We start from the raw sequence: 18,511 nt of genomic DNA on the forward strand, positions 1-18,511 counted from the left end.
CACGAGATCCTCACTCCGGATTTCGTCTTCACGCGCATCCGACGATCGGGCCTTTGCTGACTTTGACGGAAGGGAGGGAAAATGGCGTTACGGGAACGTGTAGAAGCGCACTCGAGAGAGTTGTGGGAGTAGCGATAGCGTCCCGTTGTTTCACATCGCACCCACCGCCATCGGGGTGAAGCATCGTCCGATGTCCCGGGCGAGCGCCGGGATGCTTTTGGAGGACCTGCGTTTGCTGGTAGCTGGGCACTTTTTATTCATCCCTTAAGAAGATGATTGAGTGACGTGTCAGCACACACGTGCGCACACGCACACACACAGCAGTATTGTGGGGACGGGGGCTGGGCACCAGATGAGCCTGGTGACCAGACAACGTGCAGCGTCCCTGTCCATCTGCCACGCGCGCACACGCACTAGCTGGGAGAGAAAGTGTGTGCTTTATTGAAGAGACTTTTTGGGGATCGTTAAGATAATCAAGTTCCTTATTTGATGCGGTTGTAAAAAGGTCAACAACACCCGACACATGCTGTGCAGAATATTCCTCTGAAGGTGTGTTGTTCCGGGTATTTGTGTGTAAGTGCGTGTATTTGAGTATTATTGCATTTCTGTGCGTCTTGGTGGGTGTGCTAATATGTGTGTGTGTTAATGTCATTCATTTAGCAGTGTCATAAATGTATCAATAATTGTACAACTACAGCCATCAGAAAGGTTTGAGAATGCTAGCGCCCGCATTTCAAACACACACACGCACGACCAGGTATAATCAGGTCGCACGACCATGTCCGATCAGCCCTTCGCTATCTCTGATTGGTTTAGAGTGAGTGATAGGTTTCATGTGTGTCTGCTTTCAAAGTCGCAGAGATTTTTTTTCTTCCTCAAATGGCTGCACGTATGGGTGCCCAGTCTTTTTTTTTTTCTTTTTTAGCCGCACCGTTTAGAAATTAGGGCACACGTCCGACCAAATTGGTCACAGCCCAGAGCCCTGTAGTAGCGTCGCGGACCCCTGTCATTTTTTACTACCGTACCCGTTTGTGACCCACCCACCATGGGTCTGCGACCCACCGCCAAATGAGAATCGCTGCTTTCGGGGTATCAGATTACAGGGGCTGAATACCAATGCACACCACACTTTTCAGATTTGTATTTGCTTAAATTTTCAAAATCATATATAATTTTCGTTCCACTTTACAATTATGTGATACTTTGTGTTGGTCGATCCAATAAAATCTCAACAAAATACATTCAGGTTTGTGATTGTAAGGTCACAAAATATGAAAAAGTTCAAGGGGTAGGAATATGTTTTCAAGCCACTGTGCTTTTGTCTTAACTCACCTGAAATTCTAGAGCACATTAACTACTAATCTGCGTGTGTGCGCGTTGTCAGGATGTGTCGTGTCTGAACCGCGACAGCAGCAAGGTGATCGTGGTGGACTGCAAGCGCGAAGCGTTCAGTCTGCAGCCGTTCAACGGGATGGCGCTCAAGAAGTGGGACGGAAACTCGGACGACCGCACGCTCTATGACCTCGCCAACTTCCTAAAGAGTAAGAACGCGCATCACGACCGCACTAGAGGCTGACATTTTTCCGGGTTTCCCACCGGGTCCCGCGGGAGTAAATTTCACAAATAATAAATGTGATAGGGCAGGAGCGGGAATGAAAGTCACCAGGAGCGGATGGGAGTGGAAACCCGCCTCCTCCTGGTGACTTTCAAGATGTTAATACCTCAAAATCAATGTATATTATATATATATTTACACACACACATATATATATATATATATATATATACATATATATGTGTATATATGTATATGTATGTATATGTGTATATATATATATATATGTATATATATATATGTGTGTGTATATATATGTATATGTATATATATATATATATATGTATATGTATATATATATGTATATGTATATGTGTATATGTATATATATATGTATATGTATATGTATATATATATATATATATATATATGTATATGTATATGTATATACATATGTATATGTATATACGTAGCTCAGCTCAAATTAACCTGATTGTGCTGGAAAGATGCGGATAAAGGGATCTGTCAGATAACGACACAACCCCATGTATTCTGTTGGTGGTGGTGCATAGCAACTTCCCGGATTCTTGTTGTCCAACAATTTTACGTTGTTCTTTTGGTTTGAACTCAAAGGTGCTGATGACTCCATACATATGGTGGTAGTTAAAAGTTGTTTCATGATCGTGACAGTCGGCACCCGGGGATTCACCTATTCGCAGATGTATGTTTTGTTTTTTTGTTTTTTTTGTGGGCGGGGGTGGGAACCAACCCTGAAAACTCTGATTGATGGTTCATCTTCATGATTTTTTTGCCTTTTAGAAAATAAATAAATATTTTATGCCATATAGTGGCTGTCAATTATCCGCAGAATTTTGATATTTGCAGTATCCACTTTACTATGGCGACTAAGACAGAGGTATGAGCCATGTCCAGCAATTTTTTATTTTTATTTTTAAAGAAGGAGGGGTAATTCTGTCAAATTTGGTCGGGTTTGGTTTGGGAGAGAGCGGGACCCGTGTCAGCCTCTAGTCCACGATGATGACGATGACAATGACGATTATGACGACAACGATCATGATGCCGATGACAACGATCATAATGATGCCGACGATGACAACGATCATAACGGTTATGACTGATGACAATGGTGATGATGACGGCAATGATGACAATGACAACGATCATAACGATGATAATGACGACGGCGACGACGATGTCAATGTCGTGGCACGTGACGTGAGCGGTCGTCCTCATGCTCCTCCGGCAGCCATCGCGCTGAGCGGCGTGGACGACGTGCGCTCGGTGTTGGAGAACTACGCGGCCGAGGACGACCCCGTCGACGCCTTCAAACGCAGGCAGGCCCAGCTGGCACAGGTGGGCGCCGTCCGGCATCGCTCACGGGCGACGGGCACCGGTCCACGAGGGCCGACAAGCCTTGTTGAAGTCGCCAGTCAATGTCGGGGATCTTATTGACATAAAAGCACTCACGCTCTGTGTGTGTGTGTGTGTGTGCGTGTGCGTGTGCAGGAGGAAGAGCAGCGGGTGGGTGAGTGGTCGCAGCAAAAGAACTCTGGTTTGTCTCTGGGCTCCATCGCATCGCGCTTTTGGCGCTCCAAGCAGCAGTGAGCGAGCCAAGAAATGCTGCTTTTCTTGGGGTGACGAGAGCTTTTGCTGGCCCCTCCCCCTCAGAGGAACAGAGCTTCTGATTGGACAAAGGAGAGAAAGGGAGACGGGCTGGCTGTCGCTCTTTAAGATCTGACCCGAGATCTACCGAACTACATCAATGCCGTCCGTCACGGCGACCGCAACAAAGATGGTGGCCGAGTGTGGCTGACGATGTCGTCGCGAGAGGGCGCCGCAGTTGTCTATCATGTGACCACTTCCTGTCATCGCCCTTTTTGTTGTTGTTTTCTATTTATTAACTTAAGTTTCCACGCCAGCTTGACTTTGCGTCTTTGTGCTCTTCAAGGTCTTCCTGTCTTGTTCTTCTCTTGCTTGCGGTCGCTTGTTGCAGATCATGTGATGTGGACGTACGACGACTTCTTCAATTAAAGAAAAAAACAAGCTCCTACTCTTCTTTTATTTTCTTTCTCGAGTTGAAACTCCGTGTCCAAATTCGGTCAATTTCAAGCAGAAACCTAATTTAGTCAGTTTTGGTCAAAACCTCATATCCAAATCAATTTTGACTAAAAACCTCTCACGGCCAAATTTGGTGACGCTGTTTATTTGGTTTACTGCAAAACTGACATGGGATAATAAAATAATAAAATTCAATTTAGCATATTTAAACCAAACCATATAATACCAAAAGTGCACTAACATGGAATGTGAAATAGCATAGTCCTAGTCACATGACTTGGACTGGAGTCCTCAATTGGATGACTTCCGACTCGACTTGAGAACATGTTAAAAGACTTGCAACTCCACTTGGACTTGGACAGCAGTGACTCGTGACTTGACTTGGACCTGGACCTGGACTTGGACTTGGACCTGGACCTGGACCTGAACCCTTTGACCTGAAAAGAGCAAGCAGTGAAAAAGCACATCTCCGTAGCGTTCTCTCGCTCCAACTGCCTCCTCCGCGGCACAACGCCGAAGGTGCGAATGATTGCGCATTAGAGCAAAGTATCTGCGATTCCAAGAAGCGTAACAATAAGCCAAAGAAAGAAATGCATTGCATGCTGGTAAGCGCGCCGCTCGACGTCCGCATGAGCAGCTAGCTTTGTGCAAATGTTTCCAGGGCGGGCCGGCATCTTGTTCATTACAGTCTCATTTAGTCGCTGTAGCGTTCTCCGTATTTCTTTTTGTCTGCACTTTATGTAGCAATTGATCAGCACCGAGGGCGCATCTACGCGACACGAAAGTAAATTTTTCCTGTCCTTTTCTTCGCCTCTTTTTGATGTAATATTTTTACATAGTGCCCTCTAGTGTTCTGAATCGCATACCACAGTTGGATAAAATTGCGCCTTTATGACAAGGTGACAAACTTGTTCCTCTTTTTTTTTAAGTAATGCCATGTGTTTTTGATACAAGAAATGCCAAGTTTCAACTGAAATCTGTTGATATTTGTTTGAAATTGCCTCACTAGAAATGTTTGTCGACAAGAAAATGCAGTTTCCTGCTCTACGCACAATGGGAATTTAAGACAAATACTGTTGATTAGCTGGAAGAGGGAACCAAGTTGGTCTTTCATTCCGAAGTCAAATGTCTCATTTTCTCTTGTGTATTCATAATTGCTCTTTAACCAAGCAAGAATGTATTTTGTCCTTAGGCTTGATTATTCCGATAGAAAACTCGATGACTTCTTGCACCACGAGTGGATGCACATTCTTCTTTGTGACAGGTCTGTTTAATGTCCCTTTAGAAAGAAAGTGAGGGAAGCAGTCATAGCATAGCATTTTCCGAGAAGAAGTGAAAATGTATTCTCGGTTTTGAAGGGGCAATAAACTCGCCCCCCCCCCCCCCCCCTTGACGATTGGCTTTGAAGGAGCAAAAATTGTGATCAGCCCTCAAGTTTTCTTACAAAGCTTCAATGCACTTTTCAAATTTGTTTTGAGAAATAAATGAAAGGGATTTGAAAATATATTCAATATATAAATGCAGTCCACAATATTCCTTCGTTCGGCTTCTCCTCACGCGGGAGCCTAACCCAGCTAACTTCGGGCGAGAGGCGGCGTACACCCCGAACCGGTCGCCAGCCAATCGCAGGGCACATAGAAACAAACAACCGTTCGCGCGCGCGCATCCACACCTAATTTTGGTGCTAAAATGACTCAAAAGCACTTGACACGAAGTGTAGGACTTGGGACTTGACTCGGGACTTGAGACTTATTTGTGACTTGCAAAGTAAAGGACTTGTTCCCACCTCTGGAAATCCGCATCAATGTGAGGGTCATTGTAAGCCATCTCGCGAGGACTACTTTTCTTCTTGCTCTTAATGGCGCTGCATGTCGTGCAGTCGAGCTCAGCGCTGCCCCGGTGTGTTGTGGCGCAACGCGGTACTGCGCCGAAGTACCTGTCCATTTGGACTTGCCTGCAGGGGAAGCGTGTTCGGTTTTCATAACCTCCTGGCGGGAAGCAGGATGCTGAATCCTGGCCAGGAATCTTGTGGGAACGAAATCATGCATCCTGCTTGGTCTTGAGCCTGTAATGTTTTTTTTTTTTTTACTTGCCGCCACAACCGCAATGCTTGGACGGCGCCCTCGGAATTCTGCTTGCGGTTCTTTAACAGGCCTGTAAAGTTTCGTGTGAATACTCGTTAAGGCCTCCAAAAGTGGTTGCAGAGACTAAATGAGTCCAACGCACGATGTTGAACAACTTTGATCATCTTGCGCTTCTTCTGCTCGTAAAATGATGACGTCACGTCTTCGTTTTCTGCTTTGACCGACGTTGAATTAGATCACGTTAAATTTGATTATTCATCCCAAAAGGATCAGAAATCAATTGTCACGAGAGCAAAACTCTAATTGTATGTGTTTTTTATGATTATTGTTTGGTTTTTAACTCAGCGTGAGACCGCACCGATTTATTGTCTTCATTGTCTTGTGTTTGATTTGTATATTATGTCCAGCAGTTTGTGTGCATCAGTGGTTGTTGTTTTAAGTGCTCTTTAGATCAAGTTGAGTTAAGAAGAAACACGACCAAGTACACCGGGGAAAAAAAAGCAGTAGCGTTCAAACAAATGTAAATATCTAAAAAGTGATGATGCCACATGTCGGTATTATGTGCCAATTAAATTTTAAAAAATATAATAATATTTGTAAGGAAAGAGTGGAAAACAGAAAGTGGAATAGGATTTACAAACAGTCTGACAGACACAAATATGTGCAAAATATCTGTTTAGGGTGCAAAATAGTTGTTTTGCAAGTTGAAACTTGAAAGGAATTAACCATATTTAAATCAGGAAATGGAAGTGTTCGTGTTGTGCTCAAGACCACACAATGCGACACCAAGACAAGATCGAGACTTTTGGAGTGGAAACCGAGACGAGACCGAAACTTTTGGAGTGGAAACCGAGACGAGAACGAGATTTTTGGAGTGGAAACCGAGACGGACCGAGACTTTTGGAGTCAAAAACCGAGACGTGACCGAGACTTTTGGAGTCAAAAACCGAGACGAGACCGAGACCATCAAAATCGCTTTGAAAAACCACGAGCTTGAACAGTGAAAGAGCATTGTCTGTTTTCTTTTAATTATCTTTGAAATACGGTGTCTACAATGCAAACCTTGACCATTTTCTTCCACTAAATTCAACTACAAATTAATCCAAAAAAGAAATGCGAGCTACAGCTCGTTTACGAGCGTTGCTAATTGTCCAAACGGTGATTTAAAAAAAATTGCTGACATAGTTGATTTTGCAAACGCGCGTAATGGTGTTAAATGCAGCCAATTGAAGTGGAATTATCATCTCTTTCCAGAAAGACAAAATGAGACTCGCTGGCGTTCCTTTTAGTGAACGTTAGCTTACCTGTGTTTTGTTTTCTTTCGAGATGCCAGCTAAAGTTTGACCTTGAAGAGCGCAGAATTGTTTTCTTTTTCTTTTGCATGTTGTTTTACATATGAAGTCTTAGTGGTTGAGGAAGCCAAATCGAGTTATCGTCGAGTTAGCGAACATCTCCCGTTCTACGTTCTTCTCGCTCGGTTTCGTATTTGCGGGCTGGCGTCGCCATCATTACACACGAATCGAAGCTATTTGTTGTTTTGTCAAGTCCTTTCCGTACGATCGCACGAATGAAGCGGAAGGTGGAAGAATAGCACATTAGTGTTGGTCCCGACCGGTCCGGATGGAAAATCCAGAATCTGGCCGGTCCCAGACAAGACCAAGACCTACCAAATGTGGTCTGGCTCGAGTGTTGCAACACGAGTGAACATTTAGACAATGAGTGTCGAGAAAGTGGGCGGTGCATTTCGGACTCCTATCTCATTGTCACGCTGCGAAATAAAAAGACAATGCGGCGTCACAGCGAGTGAGAAGCATTTTGCCTCGTTGATTCGGTACTCAAGAAAATAAACGGCTTTATCTTCCATTAACAACCGTCAACTCCACCGCAGAACAGCATACTCGCCATTCCGCACCCACGCAGTCACACGTTTGCGCCTTTTTTTGTTTGTTTTTACATTTAAAAAAAAAAACATGTTTTGGGGGGAAGGGAACCACCCCCAAAAACGCTTATTGGCGCTTTATCCCTGCTATTTCAAGAATATTTGGGGTTTGAATTGCAATGGGCCTCAATTATTTGCAGAGCTTCCCAGTCGACGGTCCGGCGCGGTCCGGTCCCCCACGAATAGCGCGCCTCCGCCATACAGCGGTTGCCGATCGTCGTTGATCTCATAACAGAAATCCGAAATCGGCCCGGCCGAGAGCCCAAAATCTGCCGATAATTGATGCGCGATATTGAAAATAAAAGGTGACCATAATTTGAAATCTTGAATAAGTGGGGATGAACCACCAAAAAGCGTTTTGGGGTTGGTACCCCCCCCCCCCATCATCTTTCTTTTTCAAAGAAAGATGAAAAAAAAAAATCCATGGATGGGTGAATCTGTGGCTACAGAACCGCGAGTATATTCCACTTTTGTTTTGTGTGATTTTCCTGCAATTGCACGTGAGCACGCGTGTAACTTCATGACAGGCGTGAGCGTGAACGCGGGAACGCTTTTCTGACCGACGACCATTTGTCGGCCCCCCGCGCCCTCTCGGCGCGCTGACGGCAAACTGCGGCCGCTGAAAAGTAACGCCTCCGCATTTTCACACGTAGCATTTTGTTGAAGGGTTTTGAAATATTCTCTTGGGACTCAGCTAGACTACAAAAGTAGATAATATTGCATACATTTGACGGCTGAGGCTGTGAACAACTGTCATTTTTTGGAGCCGATGACAACGCAATGAAAGGCGAGTTGAAAAAAAGGTGAATAAGCGAATTGGCGACAAACGATTACAGTGCGAACATTTGATGACGTTGAACAGTAGTTGAGTTGCTTGCCGTCTTTTTTCAACTTGACATAAAGCAAGTAGAGCGGAGTCGCGCGTATTCGTGGTTTTGGCGACACAAACAGGAATTTTTGCTTTGGCGTTTTAGCTAAACGGCCGTTGACGCGCTGACTTTGATGATGATGAAGATGACGTAACGCTGCACTCGCTGTTGTCAATGGCCGCTATTCCATTTCCACTGAGCCAAGTTTGTAACATTTGATGAAGAAACTGTTAGGTTTTTTTTTCACAGATCAGAAATATGAACACAAATGTCACAAAAATGTAATTAAGAAAATCGGTTTTAAAAAACAACAACAACTTTGCATTAAAACCTGAACCTGAGTTAGCGAAACGGTGGCCATTTTCCTCTTCAGCCATGCAAAATTGTCCTCAATCATTTAAAAACGTAGACAACTTCCCCCCCCCCCCAAAATTGTTGCTTGTCACATCTTCCAAATATCTGTTGGTTTGTTTCTTTCGTTGTCGGTTTGAAATTGATGACAGTGTCGTCATGTGTGATTTGATTTGCATTCAATTTAGTTTCGTTTCATGTTTATTTATCCATCCCTCCATTTTCCTTCACCGCTTCTCCTCACGCGGGTCGCGGGCGTGCTGGCGCCTATCCCAGCCATCGTCGGGCGAGAGGCGGGGTACGCCCTGAACCGGTCGCCAGCCAAGCCAATTTGAAAGACTGCAGATGCAAACTACGACAATAATCGGACATATTGACAACCAAAGTCCATTAATATGCGCTGCCCCTTTTTAAATATTTTGAATATGAGTTATTTTCACCTTCATCCCATTTTACAGCCACATTTTAATACAGTAAAATTAAGTTTCCATTCAAAATGAAATATTTGCATTGATTATGTAAATAGGAAATGCTCACATCAAATTTAAAAAAAATGTTCAGTGTTTTACGAGAAAGATGAGAACAATTGGATAAGCTTCGTCAGATGATTGACAGGTGAGATGAAGAAAATATTTGTACTTTTGAACACATTTCTTACATCCGTTTGTTGGTCTCGTTGACGCGCATGCGCGTGCAGGTGTCCGTGTTCGCGCCTCAAGTTAACGACTCGTCACGCGTTGTCACACCGCAGCAGACGTTCCCACGACACCCCCCCCCCGCCCCCGCCCCCGCCCCCGCCCCCACACACACCTCAAAGCGACACGAGGCCTTCGCACCCGCCCTGCAGCCCGATTGCCTTTTTTTCACACGACGCGCCCGCGCCATTTGGGCACGCGCGGAACAAAAGGTGTGTGAGTGAGGGCGGGGGTCGTGCGGGGGGCGCGTGGCGCGCACGGGTGCCGGGGTGGCCGTAATGGGGGCGGGGGGGATCCATAAGCAGATGTCCGTTCCAAATCGGAGTGCGCGCGCGACCTCGGGCCCTAAAATCGAGCTCCGTGTAACCCTGTGCGCATGCGTGGGCGCGCGTGTCGCGTTTTTCGCGTATTGCGTCCACGCAGCGTGGCTCGTGCGCGGTGGGCGTGTCTTGCAGCGTGTGAGCCGCGTGCCGTCCTCATTAAGGAGAACACAAGAAAGGCGCTGCTCGGCCGTGACGTCACAACGGCTAGGAGATGACGTCATGACGTCGACCGCGAGTTTAGCACGCGGGCATGGGCAGAAACCTCGCGATGACGGTCGTGCGCGCGCATGCGGTATCGATCGCTGTTCCCGAACGGTCACGTGTCGAGCTGGGTTCTCGCGAACGTGACGTCACATCCGGCCGGCGATCGATCAACGCCGACGAGTTCGAGTGGCAAATATTCGCCCGCAGTTGAGGAGCCGAGCTTTCTTCCAGTGGCGGTGACCCCGCCCCTTCGGCCCCTGAGCCCCGCCCTCCGGGCCCCGCCCCCTTTCCTGCGCCTATAAACGGAGCGGTGGCGGGCTCGCGTTCAGTCAAGTCAAGCTGCCTCGCCGCGGTGCTCGTGCTCGTGACTTTTTGGACTTTTGGCTTTTTGCCCCTCGGAGGCGTCATGCACGCGCGCTGCCTGCTGCTCGCCCTCCTGCTGCGAGCGACCACCGTCAGTAAACGTTTCGCTTTTTCCAAATCTTTCTTTTCCGTCAGTAAACGTTTCGCTTTTTCCAGATCTTTCTTTTCCAACTCGGCTCCTTCGGTCTTTGCGCTGCGCCGCAAATGACAAACGTGTTGAAGGAACTCGTATTAAATGGTTGCTTTGTGTCGGCGGGCATTTGAATGACGCGCAGGTGAGCACGCAGGACTTCATTTGGTCGTCCGGTGTCCACGCGACGGCGCTCGGGCGCTCTTACGCACGAGACGCGAGCGACCTTTCGAGTTTCTACAGTGTGGGGGGGGGGAAAGTGCTTACATTTCGGTTGCTCGTGATTCCAAAGTGCTAAACTGACGTCATTTCCTCTAAAATAATGACAAAATCTGTTTGAAACAAGTGCAACGGATGGACGAGTTGCAATTCAAATTTCGTCTTGATTCTTTTTTTGGAACACGAATTCGTCATGCATTCACTAACTCTGTTCCAAAAAAAGAAGAAGTATACATCTTTGTGTTCATCAGTGAGTTCATCAGCAGAGAAGAAAACGCAAAAGTTCAACGTCCTGACGTGTTTCCCCCCCCGTTCGCTCTCTTCATCGTTGCTCTTATTATGACGACGATGATGATTATTCATTTTCCGTACCGCTCATTCATCGCAAAACATGGCCAGAGCGTCTTTTCGCGCTGTTTATATTTCCCGCCTGCTGGTTTTTGGTTGTTGTCTCTTTGTTTTCTGAGTTTTGTCTTTGCTTTGCCGTCTTAACGGCGAACGCGCAGACGGAGTCGTCGGGCGCGTTCGAGCTGAAGATCGAGTCGTTGACGGGCACGAGTGCGCGCGCGCTCTGCGGGCCGCCGTCGCGCGCGTGCCACCTCTTCTTCCGCGTGTGCCTCAAGCACGCGCAGGACGTCATCGACCCCGAGCCGCCGTGCACGTACGGGACCGCGCTCACCGAGATCCCGGCCGCCGACCCGGACTCCGTCGCCGGGAGCGCGCCCGTCAGGGTGCCCTTCCACTTCAAGTGGCCGGTTCGTGGTCGCCCCCGAGCCGCCCCCGCCCCCCACCTTTCTCCGCCAATGTAAACGTTGCCTCGTGTCCTCCTCCAGGGAACCTTCTCTCTGATCCTGGAGGCCTGGTCCGCCGAGTCGTCCGGACTGGACTCCGCAGGTACGAGCCCGCTAGCTGCGCTGACTCGGCTCGCCCGCCGGGGGGCGCCCTCGCGCCGAGCACTTGCCGACGCCTGCATTTTTGCTTTTGCTTGTCAAGCCCTCCGCCGTCATTCGCTCCCCCCCCCCCCCCCCCCAAAAAAAAGTGAGTTGAGGAGCTTCATTGAAACCGGCCGAGTCCTCGGTCCCCATCTTGTGGCCTCCATTTGTTCAAAGCTTTTTGGAGCTAAAACAAGAGTCGAAGTGGGGGAAAAACTTCAAACTCGTAGGTCTTCCTTGCCAAATGCAAGAAAGCAAAACTTGAAACATTTCGTTCACGGGCGCAACTTCAAATTGCTGTTTTTTTTTTTTTTAATTATAAAGTGAGGCGATCTATTTTTCCTGATTTCACAAAACCCTCAGACCGCTCGGGAGCCCCCTCGTGGCCCCAAGCAGCCGCTCGATTGGCTGACGAGCACGTTTAGTTTTCTTTTATTGGCCGTCCCCCCGTGGTTCAAGCGAGCCCCGCGGTCGGCCGGGAATTTAAATGACGTAATCGCACATCGCGTGCCACGAGATTAAAGACTCGATGAAGCTCCTCCCCTTGCCACAAGATGGCGGCAAAGCGATATTTTGCGAGTAGACGTGGCTTTGGCTTGAACACAAAACAAATTCAGCTTGTCCCCCCCCGAAATTGAGGAAGGCGGAACAGCAAATCTGCAAAGTGCGAGTGTTCCCGGCATGCGCTCCCCGGTTTTTGGGGTCCCCACGCAGCCGCTGAGTTCGCGCGTGCTGAGGTCAAAGTTGACTTTTGGGCTGCTAATTGGGTGTCTGCGCCCCCACAGAGAACCAGAACAACCTGATCAGCCGCCAGGCGACGCGGCGGCAACTGCGCGTGGGCGAGGATTGGTCGCAGGACGTCCACTTCGGCGAGCGCGGCAGCGTGCGTTACTCGTACCGCGCGGTGTGCGACCAGCACTATCACGGCGACGCCTGCGCCGCGTACTGCCGCCCCAGAAACGACACCTTCGGACACTACAGCTGCCAGCGAGACGGGCGACGCCGGTGCCTGGACGGGTGGGCGGGCGACTACTGCGCGCAGCGTGAGTACGCCCACCTCGCCGCGAAAAACAGCGACTTTTTCACATTTTGACAGACCTTACGATCACAAAGTATTTCGTTGAGATTTTACGCACAGAGTAGCTCATCGTCGTCAAAGTGACCCGCTTTCGGAAAAGCATAAATGTGGAAAGTTTTATTCAGCGCCTGTACTGCGATACCCCGAATGCAACCCAGTGCGATCGGTCGCCTAATTGGGAAATATTTCGCACCTTTTCGCAAAAACTTTCTTTTTCTTTTGTTTTGATCTTTTCCAATCCCAAATGTTTCTTGGTGGGTGATCCCTGCTTATTCAATCATTTTTGGGGGGTTAAAAAAAAAAGCAATTGGAATCAAGTCAAGTTGATTTGTTTCACAAAAGAGTCTCGAGGGGCTTCACAGGCCCGCAGTTGGCCCAGATCGAGGCCGATTTCGGCTATTCGCTTTCCGGCGCGGTCCGCGGCCCCCTCGGGGGTCCGCTGTACCGTCCGCCTTCGTGTATTTGTAATTTCGCTATAACTACGCGTGTCCCGCGAAGGCCTCGGCGGTTGCGCTCAAGAACACGAGGGAACGACGGCGTCACGAAGACCGAGGAGCCTCCACCGCGGATCGGCGATCGAGTTGCGGAGAAGTGTAAGAAAACTGCGCCGAGCCCGCCTGGAGTGACCGAGCGAGCGAGCGAGCGCCGGTCAGAGAGATTCAAGTCGCGCGGGCCGCAGGGAAGCCGCTCGCGCTCGACGGACGGAAGGAAGGAAGGAAGGAAGGCGGGCGGCGCTCAACGCAGTTGGGCGATCCTGGAAGGAAAAGGACTCGAGGCCGGGAAGGAGATCGAGCGACGCGCGTCGATGCTTTCCATCAAAGAATATTCGCGCGTCAGAACGGCCCGGTCGAAGTCCAGACCCGAATCCCGCCGAGCGACCGATCTGACCGACTCGGCCAAAGGTGGCGCCGTAGAGCATCGGAAAGAAACGCACACCGCATTTTTGCCGTTTTGCTCGGCTGAAAATTCGGCCTCATTTGTGTTCCGTGCGACTTTGCGTCGCTGCGTCACATCAAATCTCAACAGAAAACAAATATGGAGAAGGTGAAGGGGGGAGACGACTTTCTGGAGGCGCTGCCCCTTGGCGCCCTCGCCCCCTCCCTGTCCCACCTTCTCTTCCTTTCCTTTCCCGCCTCTGCCTCTTTTTCTACCTTTCCCTCCTTTTTGCCAACGTTCCTCGCCGACGCTTGTTTTTGTCCACGAGCCATGAAATTGTCAAGTCAAGCATTCCCGCGCGCGTGCGACGGCCCCTTTTGTTCCGGGCCCGACGATGCCCCCCCAGCGGGCCAGGACACGCGCGGCGCTTAACGTGCGCCGCCGGCCGTGAAAAGAGACGGCATGTGTCGCTTTTGTTCGGGCGGGCCAGCTGCTCGGCTTCACACTTAAGTAGCGCGTGTGCGTGCGGACTTGTTTGTGCATGTCGCGGTGGCGTGTAATTGGGTTGGTGTGTGTGTGTGTGTGTGTGTGCGAGAGTGTGTTGCTTTGGAAAATGCTAACTAGCAAATGGACCGCGGCTTATCGACACCATCGGAGCGCCCGAAGCGCTTTACAAAGCCTCACATTCGCCCGCTTGAAGACAGCGACGGGCGGCGCTGCAGAAACGGAGGCAGCTGTCCAATTAGGGGTCAGTGTCTCGCCCGAGGACGCGTCGCCACGCGGACAGTCAGAGCCGGGATTCGAACCGGTTACCCTTCGGTGACTGGTCGACCCGCTCGACCCACTGGGCCACGGCTGCCCCCTGTGTGTGTGTGTGTGCGCGCATGTCTTGTGCACTAGTGTGTATGGGTGTGCTTGTATTTGTGCAGTTGTGTGTACTCGCGTGCGTGCGTGCTTGTGTGGTGTGTGCGTGTATACCGCCATGTGTTTGTACACGTGTGTCTCTGTGTTCTTGTGTGTGTGTCCCAGCAGTGTTTGGGATGTCGTCGTCGTCGTTGTCGTCGTCGTCGTTGTTGTCGTTGTCATCGTCGCCTCGGGCGCCATCCGCCCCCGCTGACTTCCTGCTGCGTTTCCTTCCATCCCTCAGCCGTCTGCGCTTCGGGCTGCAGCGCCGAGCACGGCTTCTGCGAGGCGCCCGGCGAGTGCGCGTGTCGGCAGGGCTGGCGGGGCGAGCGCTGCGACCGGTGCGCGCGACACCCCGGATGCGTGCACGGAACCTGCCGGCAGCCGTGGCAGTGCGACTGCGAGGAGGGTTGGGGCGGACTCTACTGCGACCAGGGTGAGTGGAAATCCCGGCGCGTCGGCCGCCCGGCGCGGGGCGCCCCCGACTGACGGCCTTTTTTTGGCACCCTCAGACCTTAACTACTGCACCAACCACAAGCCGTGCCAGAACGGGGCTTCGTGCACCAACACGGGCCAGGGCAGCTACACCTGCGCCTGCAGGCCGGGATTCAGCGGAAACGACTGCGAGCGGGAGAACGACCTGTGCGACAGCGCCCCCTGCAGAAACGGAGGCAGCTGTAAGGTGAGCGCGGCCCACGGCCCTCCATCGCCTCGATTGCGCTTAATCTCATCAGGGAGCCCGCTTCGGGCGAGAGGCCGGGTACGTCCCGGACTGATCTCCAGTCGACGGCGGGGCACATGTAGAGAACCGACGCGGCGGTTGGCGCTCCGGTCGTGGCGTCAAGTAGGATTGCAAAAGTGTGCGACTCTTCAGATTTTCTGCCTGCGTGGGGCGACGTCGCCCTTGGCGTGCGGTTAGGTGCATTTGACAGTTTGACAGTCAAAGAGGAGAAGAATACTTGCATTTAAGCGCGCAAGCTAGTTTTGAGTGCCTTCGCTGTCCCTGTTGCTGGAAAGCTGGGACCCGTCAGAATTTGTGACCCCATGGGGCGAATTCACCCATGGTTTGCGTTTGACAGCAAAAGAAAAGAAGAATACAACGAGGTTAATGCAGACATGCAGGCTCCTGGGGTCACAAATTCGCAGATTTTTGCAAACCTACTTAATGCCGTGACGCTAGAAGACGCCGACTCTTTCAAGTACCGTCTCAAAAGAGACCAGACAGGGTGCCGCAGAGATCAATAATCCGATTGACCTCACCCGATCGGACTTGGCCCGATCACCGGCCGGCCGGTCGGCTTGCCGGTCAGCCCGCCGGTAAGCCGCCGCGAGATCTCCCTGAGGACGATCTATTATCCGCACCACCAGGAAAGCTACGTCGCACAGACGTAAGGAAACTAGAAGTCTTCGACGACGACTGCCTCTGGCGTGTCCTTCGCTGCCGTCGCCTTGACCATTTCCCGTCAGCAACTTTGTCCTCCTTCGTCGCTTCCGGTGGTTTGGTGACGCCGCCCGCTGAACCCCTGGCAAACTCATCCGTGAGGTCGTGCCGACGATCCACCTGCAACCCGGCGTACGCGTGCGGGCGGGCAGCTGAAGATGTGGGCGACCGCGCTCAAGGGAGACCCGCAAGGTGTCATCGGCCCCCCAAGTGGTCAGCCTCCACTGCCGCAACAGGAAACGGATGACCGTCGCCTGTGACATGGCGCAAGATCAGCGGGCTTGGACGGCTTCCGTGCGGTACGCCGTCCAGGTCTACGAAGACGCCGGCTCGACCCAGACCGGGTGAACAGCGTTTCGACAACAACTCCGGACAAACAAACAATGGGCTAGTCGCCACTTCATGTCAGGGCGCATACAGTGGATATAAAAAGTCTATATATAGAAAATGAGACCAACCTTTAATTTGACCTATAGAACTCTGTTGTACAACCCTAACTCCAATGAAGTTGGGACGTTGTGATAGAACAGAATACAATGATTTGCAAATCATGTTCGACCTATATTTAGTTGAATACACTACAAAGATATTTTATGTTCAAACTGAATAATTGTATTGTTTTTAGCAAATAATCATGAACTTGGAATTTTATGGCTGCAACACGTTCCCAAAAAGCTGGGACAGGCTCATGTTTACCACTGTGTTACATCACCTTTTCTTTTCACAACATTCAATCAACGTTTGGGAACTGAGGACACGAATTGTTGAAGCGTCGAAGGTGGAATTCTTTCCCTTTCTTGCTTGATGTACAGCTTCAGCTGTTCAACAGTCCGGGGTCTCCATTTTCAATGGGAGACAGGTCTGGACTGCAGACAGGCCAGTCTTTTACGACGAAGCCACGCTGTTGTAACACGTGCAAAATGTGGTTTGGCATTGTCTTGCTGAAATAAGCAGCGGGGTCCGTGAAAAAGACGTCGCTTGGATGGCAGCATATGTTTCTCCAACACCTGAATGTACCTTTCAGCATGAATGGTGCCTTCACAGATTCGTATGTTACCCACGCCATTGGCACTAACACAGCCCCATACCGTCACAGATGCTGGCTTTTGAACTTTGCGTCCATAACAGTCCGGGTGGTTCATTTCCTCTTTGGCCCGGAGGGCACAACGCCCACAATTTCCAAAAGCAATTTGAAATGCGGACTCGTCGGACCACAGAACACTTTTCCACTTTGCGACGGTCCATCTTAGATGAGCTCGGGCCCGGAAAAGCCGGCGGCGTTTCTGGGTGTTGTTGATAAATGGCTTTTGCTTTGCATAGTAGAGTTTCAAGCTGCACTTACGGATGTAGCGCCGAACTGTATTTACTGACATTGGTTTTCTGAAGTGTTCCTGAGCCCACGCGGTGATATCCTTTACACATTGATGTGGGTTTTTGATGCAGCGCCGCCCGAGGGATCGTAGGTCAAGGGCATTCGATGTCGGTTTTCGGCCTTGCCGCTTCCATGCGGTGATTTCTCCAGATTCTCTGAACCTTTTGATGATGTTATGGACCGTAGATGATGAAATTTCTAAATTCCTTGAAATTGTACGTTGAGGAACATCGTCCTTAAACGGTTGGACTATTTTCTCAGGCACTTGTTCGCAAAGAGGTGAACCTCGCCCAATCTTTGCTTGTGAATCAATTCAGGGAAGCAATCATGGCACCCGCCGGTTCACCTGCGGGATGTTGGATGAGCATTCCTCAACTTTCTCACTCTTTTTTGCCACCCGTCCCAACGTGTTGCAGCCATCAAATTCGAAGTTCATGATTATTTGCTAAAAACAATCCAGTTGATCAGTTTGAACATGAAATATTTTGTCTTTGCCGTGTATTCAATTCAATATAAGTTGAACATGATTTCCAAATCACTGCACTCTGTCTGTATTTATGTTTAACACAACGTCCCACCTTGATTGGAATTGGGGTTGCACAAACCTGTACTGCTAAACTGAAAATAAAAAAAGAAATCTTTTTGAGAGGCGAAGTAGAAATAAACATACGACAGAATATGATAGCACAAGTGTGCACACCTGCTCGTGAGCGGGGCCGCGGCTGTGTTGAACTCATGCTGGATGCGAGTCAACGTGCAGAGTATGCATGCTGTCCATGCACGTATGGTAGCAGAAGCCTGAAGGTTGCTATTTGGAAACGCTCATAATTCCCTGCACCTTCACTCAGGCCGCAGTTCCAGCTGAAAAAAAAGAAACATCCCCAGAGCTTGAAAGTTCAGTCTTGTTTTCATCGGACACTCACAAAATGGCGAAATGTGTTTTGGTCCGACAGAACCGAGGTTGAACATTTTGTCCATCATTCCAAAAGATATGTTCGGCGCAAACCGGCGAACCGCACGGTGGTGGCAGCATCACGAACTGCGTCTCAGTCGAGGTGGAGCGAATTATGAACAGTTCTATAGAGCAGGCAGTGTCAG

General features: G+C 49.7%; 2 protein-coding genes across 5 annotated transcripts in view; both read left to right on the plus strand.

Moving 5' to 3' along the window:
- Window positions 1-3,626, plus strand: part of timm50 (translocase of inner mitochondrial membrane 50 homolog (S. cerevisiae)) — a 33,576-nt gene extending 29,950 nt beyond the window's left edge. For both annotated transcript variants that reach the window (XM_061680902.1, XM_061680901.1), the window contains 3 exons: window positions 1,385-1,541; window positions 2,823-2,929; window positions 3,083-3,626. In XM_061680902.1, the coding sequence (XP_061536886.1) occupies window positions 1,385-1,541; window positions 2,823-2,929; window positions 3,083-3,181 (363 nt within the window). In that variant the 3' untranslated portion in view covers window positions 3,182-3,626. The remainder of the gene's footprint in view (window positions 1-1,384; window positions 1,542-2,822; window positions 2,930-3,082) is intronic.
- Window positions 3,627-10,442: 6,816 nt separating this feature from the next.
- dlc (deltaC) overlaps window positions 10,443-18,511 on the plus strand; it is a 49,513-nt gene continuing 41,444 nt past the window's right edge. For 2 of the 3 annotated variants that reach the window (XM_061681042.1, XM_061681040.1), the window contains exons 1-6: window positions 10,443-10,553; window positions 11,318-11,566; window positions 11,645-11,705; window positions 12,529-12,786; window positions 14,845-15,036; window positions 15,113-15,282. In XM_061681042.1, the coding sequence (XP_061537026.1) occupies window positions 10,506-10,553; window positions 11,318-11,566; window positions 11,645-11,705; window positions 12,529-12,786; window positions 14,845-15,036; window positions 15,113-15,282 (978 nt within the window). In that variant the 5' untranslated portion in view covers window positions 10,443-10,505. Of the gene's footprint in view, window positions 10,554-11,317; window positions 11,567-11,644; window positions 11,706-12,528; window positions 12,787-12,834; window positions 14,446-14,844; window positions 15,037-15,112; window positions 15,283-18,511 lie in introns of those variants that run through there. The other variant, XM_061681043.1, reaches the window with a different exon arrangement.

Source organism: Phycodurus eques, chromosome 7, assembly GCF_024500275.1.
Source record: "Phycodurus eques isolate BA_2022a chromosome 7, UOR_Pequ_1.1, whole genome shotgun sequence".
Classification (NCBI taxonomy): Eukaryota; Metazoa; Chordata; class Actinopteri; order Syngnathiformes; family Syngnathidae; genus Phycodurus; species Phycodurus eques.